Consider the following 21785-nt stretch of genomic DNA (forward strand, 5'->3'; position numbering starts at 1 on the left):
TCGTGGTCTCGCTGGTTTTAGGAGTGAAGCTGCAGACCTTCGCCGTGAGTGTTACAGCTCATTAAGGCAGTGTGGACCCAAAGAGTGAGCAGCAGCAAGATTTATGGCAAAGAGTGAAAAAACAAAGCTTCCACAGTGTGGAAGGGGACCCGAGCGGGTTGCCACTGCTGGCTCGGGCAGCCTGCTTTTATTCTCTTATCTGGCCCCACACACATCCTGCTGATTGGTAGAGCCCAGTGGTCTGTTTGGACAGGGCGCTGATTGGTGCGTTTACAATCCCTGAGCTACACACAAAGGTTCTCCACGTCCCCACCAGAGTAGCTAGATACAGAGTGTCGATTGGTGCATTCACAAACCCTGAGCTAGACACAGGGTGCTGATTGGTGTATTTACAATCTCTGAGCTAGACATAAAGGTTCTCCACGTCCCCACCGGACTCAGGAGCCCAGCTGGCTTCACCCAGTGGATCCCGCACAGGGTCTGCAGGTGGAGCTGCCTGCCAGTCCCGCGCAGTGCGCCCGCACTCCTCAGCCCTTGGGTGTCGATGGGACTGGTGGAGCAGGGGGCGGCGCTCATCGGTGAGGCCCGGGCCGCACAGGAGCCCACGGAGGGGGCGGGAGGCTCAGGCATGGCGGGCTGCAGGTCCCGAGCCCTGCCCCACGGGAAGGCAGCTAAGGCCCCGCGAGAAATCGAGCACAGCGCCGGTGGGCTGGCACTGCTGGGGGACCCAATACACCCTCCTCAGCCGCTGGCCCGGGTGCTAAGCCCCTCATTGCCCTCACTGCTCCGAGTGCGGGGCCCGCCAAGCCCACGCCCACCCTGAACTCCGGCTGGTCTGCAAGCGCCGGGCGCAGCCCGGTTCCCGCTCGCGCCTCTCCCTCCACACCTCCCTGCAAGCTGAGGGAGCCGGCTCCGGCCTTGGCCAGCCCAGAAAGGGGCTCCCACAGTGCAGCGGTGGGCTGAAGGGCTCCTCAAGTGCCGCCAAAGTGGGAGCCCAGGCAGAGGAGGCGCCGAGAGCGAGCGAGGGCTGTGAGGACTGCCAGCACGCTGTCACCTCTCAAAATGACGTAGAATTTGCAGATAACCTACTCACATCCTCCCGTATGCTATGTAAATAGTTGTTATGTGGTATTGTTTAGGGAATAATGACAAAGAAAAAAATCCATATATGTACAGTGCAAACACAATAATAAGTTTTCAAAAAATATTTTGGAGTCAGGCCTGGTTGAATCCATGGATGCAGAACCTACAGATATGGAGGATCAAATGTAATAAATCTCTCTCTCTTACTATATATATGTGTGTGTGTACAGTGTGTGTGTATTTATATATACTGTGTGTGTGTGTATATGTATGTATATGACTATTGATACAGTGGTAAGGAGTAGGGGAGGGAAGTGTTCCATAATCCTATGATTAGGTCTCAGTCTTGTGGTGGGCCTGTGCCCCTGGGCTGTGACCTTCAAAAGTGCTTCTCAAATTTTGTTCCCTCTTAGGTGAGACAGGATGGCTAGAGGTCACTGGAGTTGGGTATTTCCCTTTCCCTACATTGGTTAGACTCTGGAAACAGAATTTTCTTTTGAGGGCACGTGTTTGTTAAGTAGAACAGAATGCACCGGGCATATTTTTCAACAGTTACCTCTCCTTCCCCTCCAGAAGCACTCAAGGAGTTTTCTCTGATTCTCACCCTAAGTCTTCTGGAGACAAAACTCATGAAGGTATGGGAGGCTCCCACTAGTTAGGCCCCCAGGAGTTTTTACCTCTCAGGCTAGGCTGCTGTCAGCTCCAGCAATTAGCCAGCTCCCTTTGAAGTATGTCTACCCAATGCTGGCTCCAGTGGTGGTTTCTGATCCAGGTAAGTTGTGATTCTCTGTATTTGCCCATGGCTCCAGGTTTCATAGGGTTGGCATGTCTTAGGACCTCCATTTTCTGTTGCATATAAGTAGTTATTGATGTTCGGTTTGTTCAGCTTTTTTCTGGTGAGAGTGGGAGTGATGGCTTTTAAGTGCTTTACAAGTCTGGTTGTCATTTCTGATAACCATGTGACAATTTTGATCTCTTTAAAAAGGTAATATGTTTAATTCAGGAATTGCGAAAAGCCTTGCAGCAGCTACAAGAAGAATTGCAGAATAAGAGCCAACAGCTTCGTGCCTGGGAGGCTGAAAAATACAATGAGATTCAAACCCAGGAACAAAACGTCCAGCACCTCAACCATAGTCTGAGTCACAAGGAGCAGTTGCTTCAGGTGAGTTTACATGATTTCAATGAACACTGGGTTCATAGAACTCTGAAATTTGTTTATATAATTTTAAGATATTAATCCACCTGTGCTGAGTCCCTGCTATATGGAAAACATTGAGAGGTGGGAATCAGGAGGATTTAAAATAAATAGAAAATATAATTTGTGAATTAAGATGCTTACTAACAAGTGTAAGAAACAGTACATATAGCCCTGATTTATGCAGTCTTTTATGAAGTCTTTTATAAAGACTTAATATTCAGAAAATAGTTATTAAGCACCTCTGTGAGTCAAACACTTTTCTGGATGTTGGGAAGACAAAAGATTTGGCTACTGATCTCAGTGTAATAGATGAAGACAAACTGTACAGAAACTTCCAAAGAGTAATTTTGATGATAGAATGAAAGTTTGAGGGGAAGATGGAGCATTAAGAAGAGACTGATCTGTTCTGCCACCTACTCTAAGCTTCAGTCACATTGAATCCACTACATTTCACTGAATGTACAATTTTTTCATTGTATGCATAGTGTGCATATTTTTTTTTCTCTAACATGTCCTCCTCTCCCTTCTTCACTTAGGAAATCCTAGTCCTTTAATTAAGACTCACTGCAAATATTACCTCCTCTGTGAGGTCTTTACTGACACCTGCAGGCAGAGTTAGGCAGTGCATCCTGTGTTCCCCTGGTGGCTAGCGTATGTTGCACAACAGTTAATTCTATGTGTTGTGTCTGATGTATGTTGCAGAATACTTTACAATTTATGTCTGTTATCTCTGCTAAACTTGTTACTTTTGAGGAGAGTGATCACATCTTGTTTTTTTATCCTGAATAACTAACAAATTACTTGGCAATTTAGTTAATATTGGATAAAAGAATAAAAGAAATGATGTTTTGGTCTCAGGAATTTCGGGAGCTCCTACGGTATCGAGATAACTCAGACAAAACCCTTGAAGCAAATGAAACGTTGCTTGAGAAACTTCGCCAGCGAATACATGATAAAGCTGTTGCTCTGGAGGTATGTATCATCATTTCGCCCACTATGCTATGGATTATTCTATCTACATAGGTATTATAGAAATTTGTGTTTACTTAAATTTGCTGGTTTTGGATTTGGTTTTCTATTCTGCCATCGTGTTAAATAACAGCGATCAGGATCGATTATTGAACAGATGGTATCTGAGCACTTGGAAAGTGGTGAGCATTAGAAACCAGAATTTCTCTAAGAGCAAGGTAGGACAGATTAAATAAGTGGAATGAAGGGTTTTGCAGAGACAGAGATGTACCATTCTCCAGGCTGCGGGGGATGTTGAGCCAGCATGCTCTTCCCACCAACATAGGGCCTTCCTTCCCCCTGCTCCTTAGCTCTGTTTGTCAGGGCGGATGTGCTTGGGGTCATCTTCCTGCTGAGCTCTGGCCCCATGAAAATAAATCAATCCTCCTGTGTTCCTCTCACCAGAGCACTCCCAGGAGATGGAAAGCCTGAGGAAGGCTCTGCTGTCCTCTCGATCCCACCTTCAAGAGCTGGAAGAGGAGCTGGAGCACCAGAAGGTGGAAAGGCAGCAGCTTTTGGAAGACTTGAGGGAGAAGCAGTAAGAGGTCTTGCGTTTAAGGGAGGAACGTCTTTCCCTCCAGGAAAACGACTCCAGGTAAGAGGGGACCCATTGACAGAGAAGGTAGCATTCTTCATTCTTACATTCATTCTTACAATATAAGAAGGGATATTGGCAAGATAATTGGTGTCCTCTTTTGGAAACCTCAATGTTCCCTCTGCCATTCCTGATTTTTGTGTGTCAGTGGGGTGGGGGGAGGGGCGCTTTGAGCAGAAGAAAGGACTTCTCTGGGAATGCCTTGTCACTCCCAAGTTGAGAGAGTAAAACTCTGTTATAGAAGTCTTCAGTATATCAGAGACATGAAAAAGAAGGGTCCCCATGCTTCCAATTAGATATAGGACATTAGTCTCACCATCACCTAGGAAGCTTCTATACTGGCTGTGATGCTTGGTCCCAGCATAAGCCCTGTAACTGCTTGTCAGGATGCAAAGAGCACTGTAGGAGCAGTAAGGAGACTGTGCTGGTGTGTCTGTTCTGCTCTGAACTAATGTAGGTAATGGTGTGTTTTCAAGCAAAGTTACTTGACCTCCCTCAGCCACCATTTCCACATCTGTGAAATAAAAGTGATGATCTTCCTGACCCCCTGAGTTGACATCTGGGGCTCAGATGTAACCCTAACCGTAACCCTTTATGACCCTCTGAGTTGACATCTGGCTCTCAGCTTGTTGCTCTGGTGTGGCTGAGTGGCTCTGCCATCTCAGTGGGCCTTGCCTCTCCCTGGTCAGACTGCAGCACAAGCTGGTTCTCCTGCAGCAACAGTGTGAAGAGAAACAGCAGCTCTTTGAGTCCCTCCAGTCAGAGTTACAAATCTATGAGGCACTTTATGGCAATTCCAAGAAGGGGCTGAAAGGTATGTGTTCTTCTCCCCTCACCCCATGAGCTTTTTGCCCTTGCATAGGATGCTAGTGAGGTCTTTCCTTTGGGAGTTGTGGAGATCATGGGAAGCTACAGAGTTCTGTCTCAGAAACTCCCACCCGAGCCTGGGGCTCACAATAAGAACTCTCATACACAAAGCCCAAGGTGACAGGTTGGTGACACGAACAAGATCCAGCCTGATCATTCCTAATTATTTTAAGAAAATCTAGACATTCCTATCAATGTCTAAATTATAACATTTTTGAAAGCAAAAGAACTATCCTAATGATATCATCATTTGAAAAGGCCTTTAATATTGTCGGTAATACATACTGACAACCCATTCAGCCCAATGCAGCAGGCAGTCTGCTCCCACCCTGACCCTTTCCCTAGTGACATCTGGCACTCAGTTTATTGCCCTTTCATGTAATTTTCATAAATCCTGATTTAGTTTCCTGATTTTCTAAAGAGAAGGTGAACTGGAATTTGAAGAAATACAGGGGCTTACCAGGCTGAGCGAATAGCTTAAGTACAAAGTCATGGTGAGTGTTGAGTCAGTGGGGACCAGCCTGCCCACAGGAGAAAATTAAAAGACACGAAAACAAAAAACCCTTATAGAAATACCACTGATAGGACCTAAATTTCAATCCTGGATTTAAATATTAAGGACATTTATTGAAGACTTTGTTGCCTGCTGAAATAATAATCTAATATTTGAGAATTTGATATATTTCTTCATTCTTTAAATGGAGAAGGGTATTCAAAACATAATGTGAATAAGTCACAGCAGGCTGGGACAGAGGACTGACATCAATGTCATGAAATTTAGCAAAGATAAAAAGCAAAATCCTGAGCTCGATTAAAAATATCAGTGGTAGAAATATAGGATGAGGGTAGAAATATAGGACAGGCAGCCATTTGTGGACTTGAGAGTATGGGGTTTGGTAGAAACATGATCACACAAGTAAGTCATAGGCCAGAGGTTGCTAGAAATGCCAGCTCAAACTGACACTACAGTAGTGTAAGTGTGATGTTCGCCTGTGGAGAACATGTCTAAAATATTGTTAGATTAAGGGGCACTATCTTTGAAAAGGGCATTGACACACTAGGGAACATAATGAAGACAGGGCGCACAATGGTGTGGACCAGAAATCTCCAACTGGTCAAAGAAACTAAAGAAATGTAGGCTTTCAAAAGATCTTGAGGACATGAGAACTGGCTTCGGATATTTGAAGAAGTGTCAGGTGAAAAAGAACTCATGTATTTTATGTCCCTCCAGAGGGCTAAACAATGCGTGAAGGGCAGTGGAATTTAGATTGGAATTATCATAAATCCTGATTTAGTTTCCTGATTTTCTAAAGAGAAGGTGAACTGGAACTTGAAGAAATAGAGGGGGCTCACCAGGCTGGGAGAATAGCTTAAGTACACAGTCATGGTGAGTGTTGGGTCAGTGGGACCAGCCTGACCACAGGAGAAGCTTGGGGTTGGGGGAGTGAGAAGTCAGGATGGTGGAGTAGAGCCACCAAACCATGAAAGCTCACAGGTCAGGGTGAAAGTTGACATTCTGTAGAGTAGATCATGAAACTAAGTCTATTCTTTTTCAAAGAAGATAAGCATATGATGAAAACAGAACTTTAGGATGCTAAGTCTCAGGGGATGTCCTGGAATTGGGAGACATTAGAATCTGGGAAACCTATTGGATGGGTCTAGTGATATTCTGGCACATTAAGAGATGACAGTCTAATATAAGGCACTGTTGGGAAGATGAAAGGGTATAGATAGATTTTAAAATGTCTCTTAAAAAAATAAGCAAAATTTAGTGAGAACTTGGATTGAGAAAGAGAGAGAGGAACATCACAAAACTTCGGGCAAAATTCAAGAGTAGATTATTTACCAAAGTCTCTAAAACTACTTCATCCTGAGCTCCCTTTCCTTTCATGCTTTTCTCCCTGCCTTTTAGGACTCATTTCAAAGCTACAACCACTAAAGCTCCATAATCCCTTATCTGTAATTTCAAAATTCAATAAGATCTCCAAACTAAATTTTTCAAATACTCATTTAGTGACAAAATCTAGATGATCTGACATGAGGATATTCATAAGTCTTTATTTATCTACTTAGGATATTCACATAGCTCATTGTGGAAATAGTTGTATGTTTGATTAAGGATTGTGGTTCACCTGCAACTGGGTACATGTTATATATGATATATGCACCCTGTTGCCTTGCTAAAAACTAAAACAAATTTTACCTTTCGAAATACATTTGGCCTTAAGGTTTTCAGATAAGGGATTGTAGCCTTGTAGAATATTTCTTAGATCTCTTCATCCCCAGTACAAAGAAATAGACTACATGTGGTGAATGGAGGTAAATATATGTACATATATATATTTATATATATATGTATGTGTATATATGTGTGTATATATACGTACATGTATATATGTACATGTATACACCTATATATAGTATGTATATACACACACAACATATATATACACACTATATGTAGGTGTATATATATGTACACACACATACACACACACACACACACACACACACACACATATATATATATAGAGAGAGAGAGAGAGAGAGAGAAATTGAAAAACTCGCTTAGTTATAATCCCTGGTCTAATGTGCCCAACTCGCATTCTCACATGCTACCAAAAGGCCTCCTCCTTCTCCTCTTTCATTTTTGAGAGTGAAGACTGTGAAATCTCTTTCTCCCTCATCCCCTACCCTTCTCTAGCTCAGTACTGACGTTCTACCTTGGAGGATCCTATACTTTAGCCTACAGGACTAAGGTTACTATGGAGATGAAATATGGACTTATCCTTATCTGCCAATCAAATGCTCTATAGGTGCATGTGTGTAACTTAAATCGCAAGGAAGTTTCAGACTGGATGTGTGCCATCTCAGTGCCATCCCCCGGCCACACACAGAAATGGTGACATCTCCATCATAGATGGGTTGCATGAGACTCAGATGATAGTGGGGTCCTTGGCAGAAAAGAATGTCACAGAGGAGGCTTCTGACAAGTGCTTGGAAATACTTGGGTCAATATTACCAGACTCCTCTTCTCTCTCAGCTTACAGCTTGGATGTCTGTCACCAAATCCCTTTGAGCAGTGACTTGAGCCACCTGGTGGCAGAGGTATGAGCTCTGAGAGGGCAGCTGGAGAAGAGCATTCAGGGGAACAATTGTCTGTGACTGCAGCTGCAACAGCAGCTGGATAGCCTGCTGGCAAAGCCAGCCTCAGCCCCTCCTCTGTTAACCAGAACTTCCCAGCCAGCGCTGACCCTGGAAACAAGCAGCTGCTCCTCCAAGGTAGGAAGGAAAAGGGACTTAGAAAGCCCTTGGCCAGTGGGGAGATCACCAGGATGTCTGCCTGGTCCATGCTCCTTATAGTCAGGTTGAAATCAGAGATGCTCTAGTCTAGCAGCCTGAGTGAAAGCGTGGGATTTAGGTCAGACTGGGCTCCAGATTCTGAGTTTACCGCTTAGAGGTCGTTTGATTTGGGCAAGGTGTTTAAAGTCTCAGAGGTTTAAGCCTTAGTTTCCTTATATTTAAGATGAGGATAATAATAATATATACCTTATATGATTTTGACCATTAAATGAGATCATTTACAAGTGCTTGGCACACTAAGAATTGCTCAATAATTAGCAGCTGTATATGTTCATATCTTTTTCTTGGATTTGCTTGGTGCTTTAGTTTTAGCCAAGTGTTTTCACATATATAATTTCACCTGAAGTAAAGCAGGTTTTGCTATCTCTGTATTTCACATAAGAAAACTTAGGTCCTGAGATATTAACAGACAAGCGGGGGTTTAGAGAAGTTATAGACAAAGCCAGGATCAGAACCAGATGTTGTGATTTTCAGTCTGTGTTCCTTCCAGCTCATTGTGCCCTGTCTCAGTATTGCCGACCTTCCCAGATTCTCTAGTCCCCCTTTCCCTCACAGGTGGGGAACTCAGTGTGTGGTAAAATGTTCCTGCACCCAAGGAAACAGGGCTCTGGGGAAGTCCTGGATGGTGGGTGATTTATTTCGGGTGGCCATCATTCGCTTTCTCTACCCCACCCCTTGCCTGCCTTTTCAGATAGGCGTGTTTGACCAGGTCCCCCTTCTCTTCTCAATATCCCCCATCAATCTCACTTCTCCAAGTTTTCATTGAAATGTCAATGGTGTCCCCCTAGTCTCTTAAATCATTCAATTTCTACTTCCTCTGTCCTTTTCTCCTTTTGATACACCATTTAGTACACCATCTCCACTCACCTCCATGGCCATACCTTCAATTTTATTCAAATCAGGAACCACTTCTGTTCAGTTTCTCTAAAGCTGAGCTTTCAAACTCTCCTGCCAGCTATTTCTGGGTCATGTTAATCTTTATTTTTCTCTGGTTCTTGTAGATGCTCATTTATCTGACAGTAACCTTATTTGTCAAATGAAGGTGACAATAACAAGATTATGCTGTTTTCAGCTTACATTAGGTGGATGCCTTGCCCTTCTCTGGGCTGCCCTGATGGTTGTGGTGTTCAGTGATGTCTCCAACTCTTCCTTCTTTCTAACCAGGCCTTCCTCTCTCTCTGGCTTCCCACACAGCAGCCAAGACTCAGCCCCACTGGTGCAGTCCCTGCCCATCTTTCTCTAGCACCCCCGAGGCCTGAGCTGGAAAGCAGGCACTGGGCCACACTTGCCTGAGCAGGACCTTTTCTACCTTCTTTGTGATATTTTCCAATTCCTCCACCATAGGGTTGCTTTTTAGTCTCCAGCAAGACAATGTTAACCCACCAAGCCCTCTCTCTCCGTTCTTCCCATACAAGTCAATTTTTTTCAGTATTACCTCATCTGAATGATGACTAGAATGTTGAGTTTAGTCCCCCATGAATCCATTCATTCCTTGATCCTAGATTTTAATATGTACTATGTATATTTATACATATTACATTTAGTTACAGGGCATCGTATTAGATACCACACACAAATTATACTCAAGACTCGGTTTATTAAAATACACCTAATAATTTTTCAAACTAGAAGTTACATTCTCGTGGAACACCCCTCCATTAAAGGAATATCTTTTTGTTCTGAAGAATGGAAACATTCTGAACTCAGTGACTCATGGGCTTTTGCTTTTGCTTGTGGGGTATGGATAATTCTGTAAGAGGAGAGTCCTGCCACCTTAGGTCTCAGTGGGGACGGCTAGGTGTGCATGTGCTTCATGTGCAGGGTGTTCCAGGGCTCCTGAAAACTGTGGTTGCCTTTACCCCCTAGATTCAGCTGTGTCCCCTCCAGTCCGGGATGTTGGTATGAATTCCCCAGCTCTGGTCCTCCCCAGCTCTGCTTCCTCTACTCCTGGCTCAGAAACGGCCATAATCAACAGAACACATGGTAAATATGGCAACTAAAGGGCCCAGGGACTGATGTTGGAAAGTGATTAATGCAAACAACCTTTTGTTGTCTCTAAACATATTATCTGTATTTAGAGAGTTTTCTCTGCATGCCCCAAGGCCTTTAGCCCTACTCCCTGCACCTTCTGTGGCTGCCTTTCTTGCCATTGTTCATCCTCCTGTAGTTTTCCTACTGCTGTTTTTGCTTCATTGTGCCATAATCTCTCTATTCTTGAAAATGCTCTCTGTATCCAGCTTGATTTCCTTGTCTGTGTCTTCTCTGCCCAGAAACTTATTATTTATGATTCATCCTATTTCATTTGCCAATAAGGAAAAAATTGTCTCCTGGCAAATTTATCATTAAGAGATAATGTAAGAAAGGTTATAAAACTATAGAAGCCAGAAGATCTCTATGGACTTTGCCCCACCCTTGTACATTCCAAGGCTTCCTTTCTTGTTCCCAGCCTCGTCCTTTTCTTGTTCCCTGCCTCTTTTTTAGTTGGAGCAAACTGAGGATATCATTATGAATAACAGAAGATTCTGTTGTGTTGTCATTTTCTTTTTCAGGCTTGGGTTTGGATACTTCTCCAGTAATGAAGACCCCTCCCAAGCTGGAGGGTGATGCTACTGATGGCTCCTTTGCCAATAAGCATGGCCGCCATGTCATTGGCCACATTGATGACTACAGTACCCTAAGACAGCAGATTGCGGAGGGCAAGCTGCTGGTCAAAAAGATAGTGTCTCTTGTGAGATCAGCGCGCAGCTTCCCTGGCCTTGAAGCCCAAGGCACAGGGGTAATCACACCTGAAGCTTTAGGTGCACTCTTTCCTTGTGCCCTTTCTTCCTTTGATGTTAACTCCTTCTCCCACCATTTTTGTTTTTTTCATGCTTTGCATCTCTCAACAGCTGAGGCTTCCTCTTCCGTGCATAGCAGCCAGGCCCTTTCTTCTCTATCTCCTATTTTCACTGTGAGTTCTGCTCTGTTCCATATGTACCTGACTGGATATTTCCCCTCAGCCCCACAGAAACACGTGGCATTGCCTAGCAGCCTTTGGTAGCTTATTATCTACCACAGTCATGCAGGCACATGACCATATGTGGGCAGAGTCGACTCAATGGGATGGACAGAAACTGAAGGATTTGCAGGTGTATGGCCCCCACATGTGGAAGGGGTGAGAAGCCTGGCAGCCAAGGCATTTCCTTGTGCAGACTGCATAGGGGAGGGAAGGCAGTCAGCAAAGCTTCTGAGAGCACCTTGCCAGTGAGAGAGACCAGGAACCTGTGGCTATGCTGTCTGAGCTGCTGGAGACCCATGGATGCATAGGGACAGCCCTGCCTCCATGGAGCCCCCACACTGGAATGCAAGACACACACCCAAGTAGATAAGCACAGTACGGGGCTATAGGCGCAGTATGAGAAATCATCCTCTGTGCTGTGAGAGCACCAATGCAAATGTGGTCATTTATCTCAGGCAAGGAAGGTAACAGATTCATAGAGGACATAGCAAGGGGGGTGAGTTTTGAAAGCCTTGTGGGTTCTGCAGGTGGAGGAAGGCATTCCTGGTAAAAGGAGCAGCACCTTAGTTCTGAGAGCTGCAAATGGTTGTGCGAGGGCTTCACAGGTTCAAGCAGGCCCATGTTCTGCGCCTCACTCACAAAGGAAGCTTGAGCCCATGCAGGGGGAAGAAAGTAATCTCTCCGCTCCTGTGGTGTTACCTTTCCCCAGGTGCTAGGCAGCAAAGGCATTCATGAGCTTCGGAGCAGCACCAGTGCCCTGCACCATGCCCTAGAGGAGTCGGCTTCCCTCCTCACCATGTTCTGGAGAGTGGCCCTGCCAAGCACCCACATCCCTGTGCTGCCTGGCAAAGTGGTAAGATGCCAGTGTCCTTTCTCGGTTCAAACCCAGTTCTCCTGCCCTCCAATACTGTTCTGTCTCCTCAATGTCACAGCTTTTCCAGAAAATCAGGAGCCACATAGTGAATTGGGATAGACAGGAACTTAGAGGAGTGTCCCTGGAGGGACATCTCTGACCCTTGGTGGCTGCTTTCATTGCAGCTCTAAATACATCCCATTCCCCACCAGCCCCCTGAACCCTGGATAAGAAATCAAAGAAGAAGGGGAAGGAGTGTGGAGAAGGCGGAGACATCAGAACCCTGGCAATCCATAAATGTTCAGTTTCTTTACCTCTCTGAAGTTTGGATGAGCTGAAATTCAGTTAAAGCTTTAGCACCCATCTCCCACCCCACAGGTCCCGTGGTCAAATGATCACAGAATGCCCCATGAGACTGAGCCTTTTTAGCCACTGCCTGGAATCCCAACATACAACTTAAGCTGGCATCGCTGGACCAGGCCTGGGGAAAGTCAGCCTCCCCTCAGGATCTGCTCAGAGCTCAGGCTAACTCTGATTGGCAGACCCTTGTGTAGGTAGGTTTCAGGATCCCCTCCCCAGGGATTCTACTTCCAGGTCAATGTCACCAATACCTTTTGGATCCAACTATGCTAATTCCAGGGAGAGGGTGTTGTGCCATCTTCATGTTGGCACAAATATTTACAAACTTGCAAACTTTCCTGAGTCCAGATCTCTCTCCCCAGCATAACACTTCTGAACTCTCAATCTTACCTGTGAAGGGAGAGTGACAGAACTGATATCAGGACTAAAGCAAGGTCCTCTTCAGAGTTGGGAGTTTGATACCAGCCTGAGGCGAGGTTCTCTTAAGCTACAGGTGTGTAGGCCTGTGCTAGTCTGCATGGGGAATTCCAGAGTCTCATTATTCCTGCCTAATGGCCTCATCCTGAACTGTCCTCAGCTGGAGGTATTCGAGGCTGTGAAGGAGGAAATCCAGTTCAGGAGGGTTGAGAAGATTGTAGAATCCTTCTTTGAACTGGAAAGAGCCACAAAGCACAGGGTGCTTTAGGCCTTCTGCCTGGTCAGTAAGAGTCTGTTCCTCTTATCCAGGGAGAATCAACAGAAAGGGAACTTCTGGAACTGAGAACCAAAGTATCCAAACAGGAGCGGCTCCTTCAGAGCACAGCTGAGCGTCTGAAGACCGCCAACCAACAGAAGGAGAGCATGGAGCAGTTCATCGTCAGCCAGCATAGGTTCCCTGAGAGGGAATGGGGGAAGAAACAGGCAGTCTTCCCGATGCCCCGCTTGTGCTTCAGATGAGAAGTGATCGGGGGGCTTGGGGATGTTGGGAGTGGAGACTGATTTGATGTCCCCAAACCTCCTGTGCCAGGAGCAATTGTGGCTGCAGAAGGAGGGGAGGACAGGGGGTGGATAGAAGGAGACTCCAAGCTGAATAGCCAGAAAGAAATAAATGCTTTAGAATTCTCACGCTAAGCAAGTAGGGTTAATTTCTGCTGGTGATTTCTACTCTGTGGTGCTCTTTTGTTGTTTCAGTAACCAGAACACATGATGTTTTAAAGAAGGCAAGGACTAACTTAGAGGTAAGGAAACTACTGCACCAGTCAGAGGCACCAAGCCTGTCCCCCACCCATCACCATCCGTTAGCAGATCTTGTAGGCGACCCTTGGCCTGCTTTGGCCTTCCAGGAGAAGATTTCCAGTCCACTTGCAAGATCACAGGTCCTCAGTGAGCTTCCTGATAGTTTCTGTTCCCATCACCCTCCCACCCCGTCAGCTCCTGCCCCTGTATCTTGGTTCACTCTCACATTGTCATCATCTCTCCTTTTTACTCCAATTTTTCTTCTTTGATGCCAAGTTCGGAGACTGGAGAAATGCAATTCAGCTCACTCTTGAAGTTGTTAGACATTCAGGAGTCTGCCTCTGAATGAGCTTTTGCTAGAGGGATCTTGAGGCCAGTTATGTGTTCTACTGTTCATGAAAAAGTAAAAGCAGTTTGCAACCTAATAAACTGATTTCACTGCATACTCCTGGGTTAAGAACAGCAATTTGATTTTGATGTATCTTTAAGTAACATGACAAAAGAGATCTGTTGTGTCTCATTGGTCTAAAAGAGAATTTGTTAATAAATAACAACTGAACCTTGGGTGGGGGCGGAATGTTACATATGTACCAGACATTATCGACATAAAACACTAAGTGTTAATCATTCCCTAGGAAGTGCTTTGAAGAAAAACTTGAGGTATATGAAATGGTTTAAAAATCAGAAACTAAACCTTTTAACGTGGACTTCAAAGCTTTGCCATAAGCAATTCAGCATATTCCTAGAAATGTTTCTAAACCATAACCTGAGAGAATGTTGATCTCCATAGTGTAAAAATGACTTGGGCCAGTTTAACTTGCTCTTTTTTTTTATTTTTTCACTAATTCCCTTTTATTTTTCTCTGATAATTCTTCTCTTTCCTGAGCCTCTTTAGAGCAGCACTTACAGGATTGCCTGTGTAAAGCCTTATTCCTGTCCCAGAAAAGGTAACCGAAAAAGTCTCTAGTATCCTCTAAAAGGTAACCCAAAAGTCTCTAGTATCCACTGGCTTTCTCCAGTGTGGAAGCTTTCCCCTCCACCTCCCATAGATCACTGGGAAGGACCTGAGGCCTCGGTTCTAATCCCAGGCTTATCACTAACTGCTGTGTGGCTTTGGCTTGTCCCTTAGTCTCTGTGAGACTGCTGCACCCTCATCTGTCAAAGATGGAACTGGACTTAGTTGAGCTCTGAGGTCCCTGTGGACTTGGCCCCTCCACACCCTCATTATGGCGACTGGACATAAACTTAACAGAGGACTTCCCTGCAGAGTGTCCTCTTCTTCCTACAACAGGCTGTTTCTGTATGTGCATGTTCCATGCTAAGCACTTCTTTCTTGGGTGGAGATGGCAAAGGCCTCTTTCTGCTGAGACAAAGTGATTTGGAGAGTCACCTGGCCCCTGAAGAGGGAGTGGTAGGATCCAGCCACCCAGTGTGCAGTGAATTGGAGCAGGGATCTCAGCACACAGGGAGGTGGGGAGGCTCCCCCTAACCTCGGGCACCTGTTGCTCCTCCAGACTGCAGCGCATGCTCTTAGCTCATCCTCTTAACTGGCTCTCACTGTGCTCCTGGCTTTGGTCACCACGTGGCTCTCACTCCAGTTTCAGGTAGCCATCAGTAGGGCCTGGCAGTATAGGGCACTGATTTGGTTTATTTTTGTCTGCAGGTAAAATCCCTAAGGGCTCTGCTGTGTACTCCAGCCTTGTGACCCTTGCTTTCCAGGAACCATGCAAGAAGTGCAGCCACCAGAAGTCCTTATATAGGTATACATAGTCCTTTGGTAACAAAGTCCTTTGTTATATAGGTATACATGTGCCATGTTGGTTTGCTGCACCCATCAACTCTCCTAATGCTATCCCTCCCCCAGCCCCCTACCCCACAACAGGCCCCGGTGTGTGATGTTCCCCTCCCTGTGTCCATGTGTTCTCATTGGTCAACTCCCACTTAAGAGTGAGAACATGCGGAGTTTGGTTTTGTGTCCTTGTGATATTTTGCTGAGAATCATGATTTCTAGCTTCATCCATGTCCCTGCAAAGGACACATGAACTCATCCTTTTTTATGGCTGCATAGTATTCTTTGGTGTATATGTGCCACATTTTCTTTATCTAGTCTATTATTGATGGACATTTGGGTTAGTTCCAAGTCTTTGCTATTGTGAATAGTGCCTCAATAAACATAGGTGTGCACGTGTCTTTATAGTAGCATGATTTATAATCCTTTGGGTATATACCCAGTAATGAGATTCCTGGGTCAAATGGTATTTCTAGTTCTAGATCCTTGAGGAATTGCCACACTGTCTTCCACAATGGTTGAACTAATTTATACTCCCACCAACAGTGTAAAAGCGTTCCTATTTCTCCACATCCTCTACAGCATCTGTTGTTTCCTGACTTTTTAATGATCGTCATTCTAACTGGCATGAGTGGTATCTCATTGTGGTTTTGATTTGCATTTCTCTGATGACCAGTGATGATGAGCATTTTTTCATATGTCTGTTGGCTGCATAAATGTCTTCTTTTGAGAAGTGTCTCTTCATATCCTTTGCCCACTTTTTGATGGTTTTTTTTTTCTTGTAAATTTGTTGAAGTTCTTTGTAGATTCTGGATATTAGCCCTTTGTCAGATTAGTAGATTGCAAAAATTTTCTCCCATTCTGTAGGTTGCCTGTTCACTCTGATGGTAGTTTGTTTTGCTGTGCAGAAGCTCTTTAGTTTAATTAGATCCCATTTGTCAATTTTGGCTTTTGTTGCCATTGCTTTTGGTGTTTTAATCATGAAGTCTTTGCCCATGCCTATGTCCTGAATGGTACTACCTAGGTTTTCTTCTAGGGTTTTCATGGTGTTATGACTTACATTTAAGTCTTTAATCCATCTTGAGTTAATTTTTGTGTAAGGTGTAAGGAATGGATCCAGTTTCAGCTTTCTACATATGGCTAGCCCGTTTTCCCAGCACCATTTATTAAATAGGGAATCCTTTCCCTATTGCTTGTTTTTGTCAGGTTTGTCAAAGATCAGATGGTTGTAGATGTGTGGTGTTATTTCTGAGGCCTCTGTTCTGTTCCATTGGTCTATATCTCTGTTTTGGTACCAGTACCATGCTGTTTTGTTTACTGTAGCCTTGTAGTATAGTTTGAAGTCAGGTAGCATGATGCCTCCAGCTTTGTTCTTTTTGCTTGAGATTATGTTGGCTATGAGGGCCCTTTTTTGGTTCCATATGAAGTTTAAAGTAGTTTTTTTCCAGTTCTATGAAGAAAGTCAGTGGTAGCTTGATGGGGATGGCATTGAATCTATAAATTACCTTGGGCAGTATGGCCATTTTCATGATATTGATTCTTCCTATCCATGAGCATGGAATGTTCTTCCATTTGTTTGTGTCCTCTTTTATTTCATTGAGCAGTGGTTTGTAGTTCTCCTTGAAGAGGTCCTTCACGTCCCTTGTAAGTTGGATTCCTAGATATTTTATTCTCTTTGTAGTAATTGTGAATGGGAGTTCACTCATGATTTGGCTCTCTGTTTGTCTGTTCTTGGTGTATAGGAATGCTTCTAATTTTTGCACATTGATTTTGTATCCTGAGATTTTGCTGAAGTTGCTTATCAGCTTAAGGAGATTTGGGGCTGAGACGATGGGGTTTTCTAAATATACAATCATGTCATCTGCAAACAGGGACAATTTGACTTCCTCTTTTCCTAATGGAATACCCTTTATTTCTTTCTCTTGCCTGATTGCCCTGGCCAGAACTTCCAATACTGTGTTGAATAGGAGTGGTGAGAGAGGGCATCCCTGTCTTGTGCCAGTTTTCAAAGGGAATGCTTCCAGTTTTTGCCCATTCAGTATGATATTGGCTGTGGGCTTGTCATAAATAGCTCTTATTATTTTGAGATATGTTCAATCAATATCTAGTTTATTGAGCGTTTTTAGCATGAAAGGCTGTTGAGTTTTGTCAAAGGCCTTTTCTGCATCTATTGAGATAATCATGTGGTTTTTGTCGTTGGTTCTGTTTAAGTGATGGATTACATTTGTTGATTTGTGTATGTCAAACCAACCTTGCATCCCAGGGATGAAGCCAACTTGATCATGGTGGATAAGCTGTTTGACGTGCTGCTGGATTCGGTTTGCCAGGACTTTATTGAGGATTTTCACATTGATGTTCATTAGGGATATTGGCCTAAAATTATCTTTTTTTGTTTTGTCTCTGCCAGGCTTTGGTATCAGGATGATGCTGGCCTCATAAAATGAGTTAGGGAGGTTTCCCTCTTTTTCTATTGATTGGAATAGTTTCAGAAGGAATGGTACTAGCTTCTCTTTTTACCTCTGGTAGAATTTGGCTGTGAATCTGTCTGGTCCTGGAATTTTTTTGCTTGGTGGGCTATTAATTATCACCTCAATTTCAGAACCTGTTAATGGTCTATTCCAGGATTTGAGTTCTTCCTGGTTTAGTTTTGGGAGGCTGTATGTATCCAGGAATTTATCCATTTCTTCTAGATTTTCTAGGTTATTTGCATAGAGGTGTCATAGTATTCTCTGAGAGTAGTTTGTATTTCTGTGGGATCAGTAGTGATATCCCTTTTTTCATTTTTTATTGCATCTACTTGATTCTTCTCTCTTTTCTTCTTTATGAATCTTGCTAGCGGGTCTATCCATTTTGTTGATTTTTTTCAAAAAACCAGCTCCTGGATTCATTGATTTTTTTGAAGGGATTTTTGTGTCTCTATCTCCTTCAGTTCTGCTCTGATCTTAGTTATATCTTGCTTTCTGCTAGCTTTTCAATGTGTTTGCTCTTGCTTCTCTGGTTCTTTTAATTGTGATGTTAGGGTGTCGATTTTAGATCTTTCCTGCTTTCTCTTGTGGGCATTTACTGCTATAAATTTCCCTCTACACACTGCTTTAAATGTATCCAAGAGATTCTGGTACATTGTGTCTTTGTTCTCATTGGTTCCAAAGAACCTCTTTGTTTCTGCCTTCATTTCATTATTTACCCAGTAGTCATTCAGGAGCAGGTTAATTCCATGTAGTTGAGTGGTTTTGATTGAATTTCTTAATCCTGAGTTCTAATTTGATTGCACTGTGGTCTGAGAGACAGTTTGTTGTGATTTCTATTCTTTTACATTTGCTGAGGAGTGTTTTACTTCCAAATATGTGGTCAATTTTAGAATAAGTGTGATGTGGTGCTGAGAAGAATGTATATTCTGTTGATTTGGGGTGGAGAGTTCTGTAGATGTCTATTAGGTCTGCTTGGTGTAGAGCTGAGTTCAAGTCCTGAATATCCTTGTTAATTTTCTGTCTCGTTGATCTGTCTAATATTGACAGTGGGGTATTAAAGTCTCCTATTATTATTGTGTGGGAGCCTAAGTCTCTTTTTAGGTCTCTAAGAACTTGCTTTATGAATCTGGGCACTCCTGTATTGGGTACATATATATTTAGGATAGTTAGCTCTTCTTGTTGAATTGATCCTTTTACCATTATGTAATGGCCTTCTTTGTCTCTTTGATCTTTGTTGGTTTAAAGTCTATTTTATCAGAGACCAGGATTGCAACCCCTGCTTTTTTTTGCTTTCCATTTGCTTGGTAGATCTTCCTCCATCCCTTTATTTTGAGCCTATGTGTGTCTCTGCACGTGTGATGGGTCTCCTGAATACAGCACACCGATGGGTCTTGACTCTTTTTTTTGTTTTTCAATATATATATATATTTTTATTATACTTTAAGTTCTAGGGTACATGTGCACAACATGCAGCTTTGTTACATATGTATACATGTGCCATGTTGGTGAGCTGCACCAATTAACTTGTCATTTATATTAGGTATATCTCCTAATGCTATCCCTCCCCCGACCCCCCACCCCACAACAGGCCCCAGTGTGTGATGTTCCCCTTCCTGTGTCCAAGTGTTCTCATTGTTCAATTCCCACCTGTGAGTGAGAACATGCGGTGTTTGGTTTTTTGTCCTTGCGATAGTTCGCTGAGAATGATGGTTTCCAGCTTCATCCATGTCCCTACAAATGGCATGAACTCATCCTTTTTTATGGCTGCATAGTATTCCATGGTGTATATGTGCCACATTTTCTTAATCCAATATATCATTGATGAACATTTGGGTTAGTTCCAAGTCTTTGCTATTGTGAGTAGTGCCACAACAAACATACATGTGCATGTGTCTTTATAGCAGCATGATTTATATTCCTTTGGGTATATACCCAATAATGGGATGGCTGGGTCAAATGGTATGTCTAGTTCTAGATCCCTGAGGAATTGCCACACTGTCTTCCACAATGCTTGAACTAGTTTACGTCCCACCAACAGTGTAAAAGTGTTCCTGTTTCTCCACATCCTCTCCAGCACCTGTTGTTTCCTGACTTTTTAATGATCACCATTCTAACTGGTGTGAGATGATATCTCATTGTGGTTTTGATTTGCATTTCTCTGATGGCCAGTGATGATGAGCATTTTGTCATGTGTCTGTTGGCTGCATAAATGTCTTCTTTTGAGAAGTGTCTGTTCATACTCTTTGCCCACTTTTTGATGGGGTTGTTTGTTTTTTTCTTGTAAATTTGTTTGAGTTCTTTGTAGATTCTGGATATTAGCCCTTTGTCAGATGAGTAGATTGCAAAAATTTTCTCCCATTCCGTAGGTTGCCTGTTCACTCTGATGGTAGTTTGTTTTGCTGTGCAGAAGCTCTTTAGTTTAATTAGATCCCAGTTGTCAATTTTGGCTTTTGTTGCCATTGCTTTTGGTGTTTTAGACATGAAGTCCTTGCCCATGCCTATGTCCTGAATGGTATTGCCTAGGTTTTCTTCTAGGGTTTTTATGGTTTTACATCTAACATTTAAGTCTTTAATCCACCTTAAATTAATTTTTGTATAAGGTGTAAGGAAGGGATCCAGTTTCAGCTTTCTACATATGGCTAGCCAGTTTTCCCAGCACCATTTGTTAAATAGGGAATCTTTTCCCTATTGCTTATTTTTGTCAGGTTTGTCAAAGATCAGATAGCTGTAGATGTGTGCTGTTATTTCTGAGGCCTCTGTTCTGTTCCATTGGTCTATATCTCTGTTTTGGTACCAGTACCATGCTGTTTTGTTTACTGTAGCCTTGTAGTATAGTTTGAAGTCAGGTAGCGTGATGCCTCCAGCTTTGTTCTTTTGGCTTAGGATTGACTTGGCAATGCAGGCTCTTTTTTGGTTCCATATGAACTTTAAAGTAGTTTTTTCTAATTCTGTGAAGAAAGTCATTGGTAGCTTGATGGGGATGGCATTGAAACTATAAATTTCCTTGGGCTATATGGCCATTTTCACAATATTGATTCTTCCTATCCAAGAGCATGAAATGTTCTTCCATTTGTTTGTGTCGTCTTTTATTTCATTGAGCAGTGGTTTGTAGTTCTTCTTGAAGAAGTCCTTCACATCGCTTGTAAGTTGGATTCCCAGGTATTTTATTCTCTTTGAAGCAATTGTGAATGGGCGTTCACTCATGATTTGGCTCTCTGTTTGTCTGCTATTGGTGTATAATAATGCTTGTGATTTTTGCACATTGATTTTGTATCCTGAGACTTTGCTGAAGTTGCTTATCAGCTTAAGGAGATTTTGGGCTGAGGTGATGGGGGGTTCTAGATATACAATCATGTCATCTGCAAACAGGGACAATTTGACTTCCTCTTTTCCTAATTGAATACCCTTTATTTATTTCTCCTACCTGATTGCCCTGGCCAGAACTTCCAACACTATGTTGAATAGGAGTGGTGGGAGAGGGCATCCCTGTCTTGTGCCAGTTTTCAAAGGGAATGCTTCCAGGTTTTGCCTATTCAGTATGATATTGGCTGTAGGTTTGTCATAAATAGCTCTCATTTTTAGATACGTCCCATCAATACCTAATTTATTGAGAGTTTTTAGCATGAAGGGCTGTTGAGTTTTGTCGAAGGCCTTTTCAGCATCCATTGAAATAATCATGTGGTTTTTGTCATTGGTTCTGTTTATATGCTGGATTACGTTTATTGATTTGTGTATGTTGAACCAGCCTTGCATCCCAGGGATGAAGCCGATTTGATCATGGTGGATAAGCTTGTCGATGTGTTGCTGGATTAAGTTTGCCAGTATTTTATTGAGGATTTTTGCATCGATGTTCATCAGGGATATTGGTCTAAAATTCTCCTTTTTTGTTGTGTCTCTGCCAGGCTTTGCTATCAGGATGATGCTGGCCTCATAAAATGAGTTAGGGAGGATTCCCTCTTTTTCCATTGATTGGAATAGTTTCAGAAGG

The 21785-nt window shown here is 43.3% G+C and overlaps 1 protein-coding gene across 3 annotated transcripts in view; it reads left to right on the forward strand.

Annotated features, from left to right (window-relative positions):
- Nucleotides 1-21785, forward strand: part of LOC117981392 (myomegalin-like) — a 46510-nt gene that overhangs the window by 20551 nt on the left and 4174 nt on the right. For 2 of the 3 annotated variants that reach the window (XM_063606116.1, XM_063606118.1), the window contains exons 2-7: nucleotides 2069-2245; nucleotides 3140-3253; nucleotides 3695-3884; nucleotides 11822-11965; nucleotides 13052-13190; nucleotides 13496-15197. In XM_063606116.1, coding sequence (XP_063462186.1) covers nucleotides 3195-3253; nucleotides 3695-3884; nucleotides 11822-11965; nucleotides 13052-13190; nucleotides 13496-13809 — 846 coding nt within the window. In that variant the 5' untranslated portion in view covers nucleotides 2069-2245; nucleotides 3140-3194 and the 3' untranslated portion in view covers nucleotides 13810-15197. The other variant, XM_063606121.1, reaches the window with a different exon arrangement.

This window comes from Pan paniscus, chromosome 1 (assembly GCF_029289425.2).
Source record: "Pan paniscus chromosome 1, NHGRI_mPanPan1-v2.0_pri, whole genome shotgun sequence".
Lineage (NCBI taxonomy): Eukaryota > Metazoa > Chordata > Mammalia > Primates > Hominidae > Pan > Pan paniscus.